The 12,893-nt window shown below is 31.6% G+C and overlaps 1 protein-coding gene across 1 annotated transcript; it reads right to left on the reverse strand.

The window, feature by feature from the left end:
- Positions 1–8,031: 8,031 nt before the first annotated feature.
- LOC123210226 (galactokinase-like) lies at positions 8,032–12,184 on the reverse strand. Its single transcript, XM_044628473.1, has 13 exons — positions 11,743–12,184; positions 11,448–11,632; positions 11,312–11,358; positions 10,937–11,031; positions 10,720–10,802; positions 10,530–10,598; positions 10,165–10,350; positions 9,651–9,785; positions 9,352–9,486; positions 9,196–9,266; positions 8,774–8,851; positions 8,526–8,667; positions 8,032–8,442 (listed from the first exon to the last, which is right to left on the reverse strand). The coding sequence occupies exons 1-13, from the start codon at positions 11,996–11,998 to the stop codon at positions 8,299–8,301; spliced, it is 1,626 nt and encodes a 541-aa protein (XP_044484408.1). The 5' UTR covers positions 11,999–12,184; the 3' UTR covers positions 8,032–8,298.
- Between the last annotated feature and the right edge of the window lie 709 nt (positions 12,185–12,893).

Below are 12,893 nucleotides of genomic sequence, written 5' to 3' on the forward strand. Positions count from 1 at the left end.
ACACACGGTTGTTGCTCACATGATAATTGGCTTGCCTTTGCACAATGGCTCCTAGATTTCTTGTCATTGGAAAGTTCAGAAATTAAAGCTAGAAATATCACCTTGCACAACTAGAACAAAAATTGAATAGGGTAGTGCCATACATGACAAGGTTGTTCTACGTTGCGACGCATGCCTAGAAAAAATCTGTTTTGTCCAAGTTGCGTGCTGCCATTGGTGCATTGGCTGCACCTTGAACTTACGCATGGCTAGACTAATTAATAATGAAAATTTAATTTTAATTAGATGTGTATGTATGGATGTATGTATGCATGGTGCTTAATACATAATGAATAAACCAATGTAAATGTTTTTATTTTATTTATTTTTTAGGTTATAATTCTCAAAAAGGGTTTGTACACTTTACCTTAATTCTCCTTCTTCTTTAGTTTAGGTTGTTATTTTATTTTCCTAGAATAATGTAACTAAGGAATAAAGTCATATAATTATTGAAGATTAGAGGCAAAAGGACAAGTACGATGATGAAGACCCGAAGACAAAATATTCACCTAAGTTGACTAGTCAGACTTTTCTTCACTTGAGAAGTTTGACATTAGTTATAGCTATTTACTAACACGTTTTAATTTTATGTTGTTGGATGGATGTGAATGGTTATATTTTTTCAAAAATCACCTAAAATGCGGTGTAAAATTTGATGAGACCAATTAATTGAAAACTTTTAATTTAAATATTAAGTTTAAGATTGAATTGGTGTCTTCTAATATAATGCTCTAATTAAGCCTTTGTTCACTAAAGCAAAAGGTACACTTCTACAGGGTGGAAAATTAGGAGATATTCATATTAGGTCTAACTTAACTAGTGTACTTTACTTGTTCACCAAAGCGAAGGTGAAGTATATTAGAGGCATGAGTAGGGAATGCAAATTTATAAACAATCACAATCAAATAAATAAATTCAACAAGATGTTCAAACAAGTAAGCACAAACTATATTCAATAATCTATCAAAGCATACAACATATATATAAACATAAACTTTACGTAGCAACTTATCACAAACATAAAGTAAATAGAGTAGGGAAAGAAAATACTCAAGATTCATAACGGTTTGGGGTTTTCTCTTTCAAGCCTCCTACATCCACTTCTTCAAGCAAACCACTTAAAGTTTCACTTGTAAAAAATCCTTTCATTACAATAGTTCTCTGGGATTTTTGCCTTCATTCACTAGTTGATTTAGAATTATGCCCAACTTAATAGTTATCTAAGATTTCACCCACCACAATAGATATTTGGGATTTTGCCCAAGTATTTGAATATAGAAAATATTGTTTTTAAATGCTTTTACAAGGCTAATATAAGGAAAAATAAGTACAAATGTTTCTCTTAAGAATTTGAGTTATACGTTTGTGAGAGAAATTAGAGAAGAAATGAGTATAGGATTTTACATGTATAATCTCTAACTAATTTCCTATCAAAGAGTATTCAATATATAGTCTTGGATAGTTAGAAAGACTTATATGACCGTTAGTTAAGATAATGTATCCATTGAGCTTTAATAATGTTATTTTGGCCTTAAAAACATTATGGGACAAATATCCTATTTTGAGGGACGGATGTCCTTTTTTACCCCTTCAAAATTCAATTCTAAAAGCTTTATATAGAAAATGACTAGTAGGGTACCACCAGAGGAATGGGTGCCCTTATTCATTTTGCAAAAATTCTCGAGAGCTCTAGACTTGCAAGGACAGTTATAGGATGAGTAAAGGAACTAACGTCCCATAGGGGATAAACATCCCATATTTGGGGACGAGAGTCCTATGTCAAAAAAAATGAAAAATATACATTTTGCCCATCTTTCTATCATAAGAGTTTTATGTCATGGACTTAATTAGCTCCATAAATATAAATTAACAAATTTAAACTTAGTTTTGACATAATCAAAATACTTAAGGGTCTAATAATATTAAACATACATACATCTACATTGGGCTTAGTTACCAGGCATGGATCCAAGTGATCATATTACACTTAATAAAGTAGTTTGGGCTTAAAGATAAATGTAAGGCTGGTTGACATGGAGTTGAGGGATGGGCTTTGGCTAAGATGGCAGAGCTTGATAAGTTACTTGATGGATCCTTGGGTGGCTTCATATCACATATTCTTGCAAATTCCAATGAAGTACCTTCATTAGTAACTAAGTCCAAATATAGTGGATGTCTTAGGCCACTCGCAATGTACCACCTTTTTTATGCTTCTCGTGACCATAGAGAGGTTCTTTGTCCATTTATAAACAAAAAGTAGGAATTTATGCTTCCCATGACTATAAAGAGGTTTTTTAAGCTTTTCGTGATCATAACATCCTCATATTTAAAATTGAACAAGAACATGCTTTGTCCAAAAGAAGTTTTTTCAATCAATCTAAATATCTTCCATTTCCTAAAGGCAAATTTATTTATTTGCATATATGACAGTCTATGACTAGGGAAGAAGCCCAAAATACATTTCTCCCATTTCTTTACTTTTTCATCAATAATTAAAGAAGGAGGAGTAACACTTACTCTACATTCACGTGCAAGGGTATTTGGCTAAAAATACTCTAACGTAACATAAAAAGATGTCTTTGCTAAAAGATTATTCCAAGGATCAACAATTACCAAAAAAGGATAAAGAGTAACAGTTGTAGACACCTTAGAGGGGAACTAGAAAAAGGAGCCACTAAGGTTGAAGAGGGTTCAATGGATAAATTAGGACAAGAGTTTGAATCCATGCTAAATCAAGAAAATTAGGAAGCCTCAACACAAGTGCATGAAAATATGCATGTAAAACATAATCGCAAGGGAATAATAAGAGAAAAGCCTGACTTCACGTCAGAGAAAGGAAAGAACAACATTATAGAAAAGGCAAACTCCAGCCAAGAAAGGAAAGTCAAACAGAGTAACAAACTAAGCCTCCCAAAGGTTTATAGAAAACTAGAAAGAAGTATACCAAGGGAATTCAAAACAAAGGAGGAGACCACAAGAAAATTCAAATTGCCAACCATATTTCAAACCACCCACCAAACCATAAAACAACACCAAAGATAACTTACCATTAAGCAAAAAGAGCCACTAAAACCAAATCTAAAGCAACCACTAATAAATAAACAAAAGGAACAACATACAAGACTAAAGCAAGGTTAGACAACACCTTGCCACAATGAACCCTAAACATAGAAAATGATTGGAAAACACACAAGAGATAAATAAAAAGGACAAACTTTTACGGCATATTAGAATACTGACCAAGAGAGAAAAAAGTAAATCTAAAAACCAAAAGAAAAGACTATAGAAACTTTGTCAATGTAGACCAATGGGGTCTTTAGCCCAAAAGGCTACTATCGAAAAGGCCACCAGTCAGACACGATATAGGGCTAGTAGACAAACAGACACTGATTACCTAATAAAAGAAAAGGAGAAAATCATGCTTGATTGTCACAAGCATTAGCTTGATAAAATGACAAAGTTTATAAAAGGACAAAGAGAAAAGTTTCTTTTTTATTCAATAATCAAAGGTGGATGTGTAGTTTAGGGTTAACACAACCTTTATATAGGAAACGAATCCTAAGCCAACTAGAATATAACTAATCCTAGTAAAACCCTAAAATCAAATAAATGGGCTTAATAAGGTTTTTAGCCTAAAAAAAATACAAGTTGAAATAAATAAAACTAAGCATAATTTAAGTATAATTTAAGGTTGAAAAACGTAGCCCCCATATGGAGATAATAAGTGTTGCCTCCAATCATATGACCCGCAACAAATCAGGCCCAAATCGCCCATCTGCCTTTATGTTTTGGCTTGATTTCTCTTAATCTTGATCTTTTTAGACTTGAACGATGTTTTTAAGCCTTTTTGATTCCTTTGAGCAGTCCAAATCATGTTGCACATGACATTTGGCCTAGATATTTTTTATTAGTCTAATTAGCATATTTTTTTTATCCTCTTAGCTTTGGCCCTTGTCATTGGTCCGCCATTGATACATAAAGGATCATTGGATCTATCTTGTCATCCTTCATGTTTACTACCTTGATTTCCATTAGCTATGTTAGGTTAATATCAAACTATACTAATCCTTGCATAAGACAGTCTAGTGATTTCAAGTCTAAGTATTACAAGTACCTCTGCTCACTAAGAGAATATATTCCATAGACATTTGAGCAACCATTCTTATAGAATCCTCATGGTGGGTTTGTCTGATAAATATGTCTACAGTGTGCACCCATGCATTGTACCATCTTGTCAACTAACAAAGTTAACTTGTGAGAATTATCATCATCTTTCGATAAGGTCATACAACACTATAATAACTCTATTACTTTTATTCATGCCCTTGGTCATAGAAATATCAGAGTTAAGAATGTTTTAAGAGCAACTATCTAATGTGCACATATGGTTCTCACGATTAGGTGTCATGCATGGATCTCCTCATCATAGTTTAACTATTTTTAAGACAATTATCTAATTTGTAGAAACAATAAGAGATAATAAAATGCCATATTTATTAATTAAAATATCAAAGATTTCATAAATTATGAATGTGACAATTGGCTTTAGTGCACTATCTTAACAACTGAAACCCAAAAGAGAAAATGGAGACAACTTGGTGGAGATTTTGTGACAAAAAACATATGAGATGACAATAAAGTTCTCTAATTTGAGAGAATATAATAGACGATTTAGGGAAAGTGAGACAAAAAGAAAGACTAAATGTGAAATGAGGAATAATTAGAGGAAAAAACTTAGACTCAATGATACAAATAGTGTTGTTTTGTGTTTATGTTGAAATTAGATAGATTGGGTTGGGTTCCTGACCCAATACCGTAATAGAAACATTTAGATAGGTTTTGAGTTGGTTCTGGTTCCCTAAAGTTAGGAACCAAAATCGAATCTTGAACATATTAGTTCTCCTATTTTACTTCCTAGGACCTGTCACATTTTTTTGGTTTCAAATAGGAATTATAATCAACAATCAAATATCCAATGGTTTCACTTCTAAATGGGTAACTTTCTCAATGGCCAACGAACTTATTCCCACCTAAAGTATGTTGTTTTCCAAAGTTTTCACCCCTTAATTTTGAAAATCTTAAACATCCACCCATAAATGGTTAAAGTTAACACCTTAACCCCTTAAAATTTAATCTCCTTTTCCCCCTAAACCCTAAAAACTAAAATTTTTTCTCCTGGGTCAAGTTTTAAAAATGACATTCCCCCCCCCCCCAAGGTTTAGTTTTCAATCTTCAATGTTATCGTCAACAACGAAGAGTCTTCGACGTATTGCCATGCTTTGATGATCTCTATCTCCTCCTCTAAAACTCTGATTGATGAAGATCTCATTTAAGAAGACAATCTGAATGATGAAGATCTCGTCTAGGAAGACGATCGTCTTCTTAGACGTCTTCTTCTAGATGTGTCAGAAACTCTTCGTCATTGGCGATGACACTGATGATTGAAAACTAAACCCTAGGGGGAGAAATGTCATTTTTTACATCGTGGCCTAGGGGAAGACTTTTAGTTTTTAAGACTTAAGGGGGAAAAGAAAATCAAATTTTAGTTTATTTTTAATATTACAAATAAAATGATGATTTTTCCCTTGAAACTAATATACTTAACCCCTCATCGGTGGGTATTTGAGATTTTTAAAGTTAAGAAGTGAAAATTTAGGAAAAGAACATGTTTTGGGTAGGAATGAGTCCTTTAGCATTTCTTAACCCAACTCAAAAATTTTGAAGGTTTTAAAATGCATGATTTATATCTCAATTTAAAAAGAAAAATGGTATGCACTGACCTAAAACAAATTCAATCTAGTCGTGGTTTGAGATTGAATTCTTAAGTTGATTTAGAAGAGAAGTTAAACATTTAGTGCATGCAATTGTACTTATTTGCAAAAATGTGAATTAAATTTTCCATCCAAGGTTTGGCCTTACACTTCATCCAAAATCAAACTTTGTTAATGAAAAAATAATATTAGAAAATAATATTATGTTTTATCCATGTTGTTTCATTTTCCAAAATTTTAATATAATCCCAAATTAACCAAAATTAAAATAAACCTTTTAAATAACCAAATTTTCTAAGAACCCACTTGTTTCACTTTCCTTTCACAATCACCTCCTTCTTTGTCTCTTCCTATAGATAGGGGTGTCAATGACATATAACCATATGTTTGGGGCAAACTATAAGTTTTTAAAATATTAGGGTATTAACAAAATGTTTAGGGGTTTTAGAAATTTGAAATAAGTTTGGGATGTTTTTGAAACTTTTAAATTTTTAATATGCCCCTCAATAATTTCAATGTAAAGCTACACCCCCAAAATTGAATATAATACAAAAAATTAGGGGTGTAAATGTTATATTACAAATCATTGAATCTATAATAGTATTTTCAAAATACATGAGTGTTTGAATAGATTTTAGGGATTGATTTTATAAGAATCCATTTATTTCTCTTTCTTTTTACCTTCAACCACTTATTCCTCTCTTTTTATAGATAACGATGTTAATAACGTATACTCATATGTTTGAAAGTAGACAATAATTTTTTAAAATATTAGATATATTAATAAAATTTAGAAAAAGTTTTGTGGTGCTTTTAAAATGTTTAAAATTTTAATGTCTTTTAATAGTATCAAAAATGATAGTTACACTTCCAAAAAATTAGGAATTGATTTATAAGTTTTTAAATTTTTTTAGTGGTTATTTTTTTTTAAATAGTTTAGGTCTTGTATGTAAGGTATTTTTTTTTTAAATTTATAGATGGTAAATTTGCTAATTTATCCTTACACAATTAGTTTTTTTAATGAAATTTAATTTTTTGGTAAAAAAGTGTTATTTATACCAATGAGAGAAAATGTTTTTAGGTGAAATCTTTAATAGAAAAATGCTATTTACTCTTGACATAATCTTTTCAGATGCTAAGATGGGACCAAATTGACATTATTTGAGGGATTAAGAGTTTCCACTTAAAAATTCATCATGTATCCCTAATTAGTAAAAAGATGAATTATTCATGTTAAAACATGTCATCTTTCATTTTTAAACTCAAAATATATTAAATGCATGTTTTTACCATTTTATATGTTTTTCGTTTTCTATAAATTTTTAAAATACAAAAATATCCTTATATTTACAAATAATTATCATAGTACCATAACTATATAAAACAAAAAATTTAACTTTTTATCATCCAAATCTTTAATGAGTAATTTGCATTTTTAACAGCACTATGAAGGTATTCCATGGAGATCTCCTATATACATTTAATTTTCTTAAATTAAACATCAATAAAACATAATATTTTAGTGATGATTTAACAAAAAAATATTCATGAAATTTGTAATAATTGAATCTTGATTATATGTTATATTATATTAAGTTTAACAGTCAATTAAATACTTTATATTTGAATTAATATATTTTAATCAGATTTATAAAAATTATGAACGTATTTTTATAAATGCATTATTGATAATGTATTATATTAAACTTGTATATATGTTTCATATATTTTTCATATCCAAATTTTATGATCTTTTTTTTTACACAAATATATTTTTCATCATTTGTCGTATTATATCTATATAGTTTATGTATTTTTTTTTTCCTTTTGCATTTATTAACTAGGTATATGATTATAAATAAGTAGTAAATTTCATATATATATATACACAAAAAAATTAAAAATGAAAATTAAATCTGAGGGTAGATTGGTAAAATTAATCTTTGACAATTTAAATTGTAACATTATTTAAGGGGAATATCCGAAAACGTGATTCAATTTCTGAATTAGGTACGGCAACACCCAACAGGCAAGGCCGCAAGGTCTATCTGGTTCCTTTGCACTTCCACACGACACGGCCCTTTTATCACAAATTAAAAGTGGCTTGGGTAATTGGGTGCAGATTGTTCCAGGACAAATAATCGGCCGAAGTTATATGCACAGGGATTTAATTCCAAAATATTCTTTGGAATATCAAAATAACCCCGATGAGATCAAAACATTAATTTGCAACATACATATATATATACACACACGTCTGTGTGTAACACACATAGTGTCACATCCAAACTGATAATAATCAACAATGTTATACACATCAAGTTAGATGATCAGCATATCCGTTTCAGTCATTAGAGTATCGAAACTAACTTACCTCCACTTGGGATAATCCAAGAATAAAAATTATAAAGAGTTGTATAATAATTTACCATTTAAAATATTAAACGATTTAAAGAGTACATAGTGATCAATAAACAAGCTTAAAAAATCAGGCTTCTTTCAAATGACTTCCGAAAGAACACTGAAACTTGATTATAGCAGCACCGCTTGATGGCTTGGAAGCAAACACATAAAGCCCAAGATCATTCTTGCTGATCACACCCTTAATGATTCTTGCCTGGTAGAAATTTTCCTGATATATTTAAATCCAGTGTTAGATTGTCCTTTTCCAGACATTATAAACAGAAAACAAAATTCAGTCATTTATTATACTACCTTCAAATTGAGGATGAACTGTGGAACGATGTTCTCTTTCACCAAAGCAACCACACAGCCACCCCATCCAGCCCCTGTCAGCCTTGCCCCAAGCGCGCCATTATCACGACAAACTTCTACCAGTTCTTCCAGCTCTGGGCAGCTGTTAACAAAAATAATGGAAATTATAAAAGTAAATATAATGTTTATACAAGATTTGAAAGCCAATGGAGCAGATTTATGCTAGGAAGCCATATGCAATTGTATACCTGCACTCATATAGAACACTACAACTGTGGTGGCTGTCATTCATAAGCTCACCAACCTTCTTCAGCTTGTCTCCCTCACTGCAAAATAATACTTCAAAATTCATAATTTGACAAACTAGGGCTTAGATCATTCCCATTGACAGACATGCAAGGAAATGACATAGGAAATTCAAGTTTTGCTGTCAGATATGAGTAGTGTGCAAGTTGTGCAGGAGTAAAGATAATTATGAGTTTCCTCTGTAAAAGACCTAGAATTTTATAAATCAAATTGCTAATATAAAAAAAAAAAATTATAAACAAGCAATTATAAAAAAGAAAAAATTAAAAATGTTACATTTATACTTTTGACAAACACACTAAAAAATTTGCCCAAAATTCATACACAATATAAAGAATAGCTAAAATCTAATGATAAAACTCACTTTAAATTTGAGGATACAGTATCCTTGAAAGCATACACCCTCTTGGCTTCAGAGTACACATGGGCAGCTCTCTGGGACAGAAATAAAACTTTGAGCAAACAAGCCATTATTAAATAAACAGTAATTCTACAGGCATCAACTTAATGAAGAAGATACCTGATGTAACTTGAAGTGCTTGGCAGCTTTTAGCACCTCCAAGGAAGTTGGACTATTTGCAAAGACTGATGATAGCTTTTCCCCAGAAATATTCTCAATATCTTCAGCAGTGTATGGTTTCTCATGCAAAAGATCCTTTAAAGAAGACAATATATTAAAACTCGATAACAATCTATATTCACTGTGAAGTTAAATAACTGAAAACCAAAATCCAAATGCTGTGCATATAAGGGGATTTCTTAAACTGTCAAGTAGAATAAAAAAACACATTAAAACATTGAAATTCAATGAATAAGTACCTTAACAGCAAGGACAGGATCAGAGGATCCATGGTTACCAGCATATGCTACACATAACCCCTCTACATCAGAAAGAGTTTTCACTTCAGAAACTGCTTGTGTTGGCTTCATTCCCAGCTTTATACCAAGTAGAATCTAGTATTCCCAAAATCACATTTTGAGCCCAAAGTCATGGCAATGAAAAGTCCATTTGAGGAAATATTACAGAAGTCACTGAAATTTTATACCTAGGTACAGGTCCTAGTTATGATAAATCCTACTTTCAAAATAGAAATGAGGAAATATAGTAGAAATTATCAAAAGAGTTCCACAGGATCTTACTAGAACTTTTGATCTAGAAAATTTGTTTTCATTTATTTAAAAGATTTTACACCAGCACATGAGGAAGAAATTAGAGTTATATTGTTATAAAACCCAGGGCAGGTACAACTTCAAGCAAACTAATTATGGGCAGAGATTATGCAAACATTGGAACTAAGAAAAAGCATTTTACATTCAGTGATGTAAAACTTACCGCAGCCAATCGACATTCAACAACTCTGTTATTGTAATTTGTTGCAGCAGTAACTGCTTTCTGAGATTCTGCTAAACAATGGGCTATCACAAAAGTCCCTCCAGCAGGAAGTTGTACATCAGTTGCACGAACAGGGTTAAAGTCAATCAGTTCAGCAAACCCAGTTTTGGCCATGATAGAGATTGCCTGTCAAGAGAGACATGATAAGGACTAATGATAGAAAACTTCTGTGCATTCATGATGATATTAACCACTAATCATAAACAAGAAATTCCATCAAATTTAAGTCATGGAATAGACGATCCCAGATAATCATTCACAAAATGAGAATGAAATTTCCAATTCAAAGAAAAATTGTTGCTAACCTGGTCCATCCCTCCAGACTGTGTTCCAATATGTCGTTCACATTCACATGTAAGTTGTGCAAGTTCTTTCTGTGAAACAAGGAAAATTAGTTAAAACTCCAAATAGTAATAATCCGACAGTAGTCTTCCAAGAGAGAATTCAGAGGCTATAAACTATATTCTTGAAGCGTTCTAGCCAAGTTTGGTATACCTTTGGGAAATTCACATTAAAAGCAGCCATAATAGCAATGGCAGAAGAACAAACAAATGCTGCAGAACTCGATAGACCAGAACCTAGATTAAAGAAAAGTGTCTCAGAGTTGACAAAATATAAGTAACAAAGAACGTAACTCCATGTACAATACTAACAATAATTAACTTATTAACTTTTATTTATTGAACCATAGTAACCTTATCAGAAAATTCACCTGTAGGAACTATCCCATCGACAAGAATATCAAGTCCAGCAGGTGGTTCAACATTCAATCCTTTTGCTTTCACATATTCATAATAGCCTTTGTATCTAGACAAAACATGCCATTACAACAAAGATGAGGAAACCAATTTTAATTCATTATACATCACCTATTTTATAAATCATTGCCTTTAGAAGAAGTACACCCGTGAGTAACACTAAGAAATCAAAAAAATGTTGGAAACCAACATATCTAAACAAGCTGAAATTCTCGCAAGTCCCGTTAACTTCAAATTTTCACAATACTAAAGTTGTTCTATTTTTAATCCTTAAAACTAGAGTTGGGAAGTTATTAAATTGCACGGCGGCAAGTAATTTAATGTCTTACGCGCAAATGAAATAATGACCCCATTTATGGTTCTTCAAATCAATTTCCTGCCAAAAAAGTAAGCAAACGTGTTAACAGTTCATTTAAAAAAATTAAAAAAGCTCGCTAGCCTTTAAATAAATCTCTAATTAGTTACCTGATTAGGATCAGCAGGATAAGTACAGATAGTGTATTTGTCATTGACATTAGCAATTCGAAGAAGCTTTTGAGCCTCTCCAGACTTATTTTTTCGTATCGCCACGATTGTGTCTTGGCGAATAGCCATTGGCAACACCGAGTATCCTTCATAGTCAATATGTTCTCCAATCAAGTTGACTCTCCCTGCATAATTCAAGTTATTAGTTTTTAATCATCAAAAATATTACTTGTATGTTTGTCCCGATATATACTTTTTTCTAGGCAAACAAACAGATAGATAATAAATAGTTGACCTGGAGATCGAGCGTAAAGATCTGGCTGATGACCGAACACTTGAAGAAACTTAGACTTCAATGTATCAAAACGAAGTTGAGCCTCTTCGAGTTGAGATCCTCCTTCGTACACTGGCTCAAGCGAAGCATAAATCTGTATCGGTAATTCTTCCTGTGGCACAGTCTTCTCCACCGGTACTGGCAATTCTTCGTGTATGGCTGTCTTCTTCTCCATCGCGAGTGCCAATTCGTCTCCTTGTTTCAAAAACTGCGCCATTTTTCTGGTAATTCGCTTTTATTTGAAGAACCAAAAACACTACAGTAAAACAAGTTAAATTGAGTTGTGATTTAGATGACATTGACTTTATTAGGCAAGAAAATATTCGGATCAATCTAGATTATCTGCTAATCTCACAGCTAATCAGTGTTTAATAGGATTTAACAGGACACAAATTTTTCGTCTATGTTAATTCTTAATAGACGAGAATTACAGTTGACTTAGAAGTGGATTATCAATACAATTAAATTGTACATTATAAATCCAACGAGGCGATAATCATGTGCGCCCAATTCCACAGAAATTATATATTATTATAGGCCAAAGCTCTTATTCCCACCCAAGTTTTGATTTGCTATCAAAGTCATGTCTAAGAAATTTGGAAAACCTAAAGTTTGACACATGAGTCAACTGTCATTAAAATTTTTTATTAGAGGTAGAGATAAAATCATTATTTTATTAATACTATTAAAAATATATAAACTTTATTATGTTTTCCTCTTAAGTTTTAAAAACAAATAATTTTACTTTTATCTAAAGTTTTTTAACTTTGAAAAGTCATAATCTCTCTCCCCAAGCCTAAGGTTTTTTCATTAATCTCTTCGACCATCATCTCCAACACTGAGGACCTCCTCTCTCTATCCTAAAATATTAGACAACGTCTCTCCTTTTTATATCTATTTGTCAAAAACAAAGAGATCGGTCTAACAAAATGATTGTCTTTTTTTAAAATTTCTAGAGAAAGGAGACACCAACTAATGTTTTAGGGTGGGAAAGAGAGGTCATTAGAGTAAAAAATGGTGATCAGAGAGAAAAAGAAAAAAACCCTAGGTTTGAAGGAAGAATGTGATTTTTTAAAATTAAAAAACTTTATATATGAATAAAATTGTTAGTT

The sequence above is a fragment of the Mangifera indica genome, chromosome 3 (assembly GCF_011075055.1).
Source record: "Mangifera indica cultivar Alphonso chromosome 3, CATAS_Mindica_2.1, whole genome shotgun sequence".
NCBI lineage: Eukaryota > Viridiplantae > Streptophyta > Magnoliopsida > Sapindales > Anacardiaceae > Mangifera > Mangifera indica.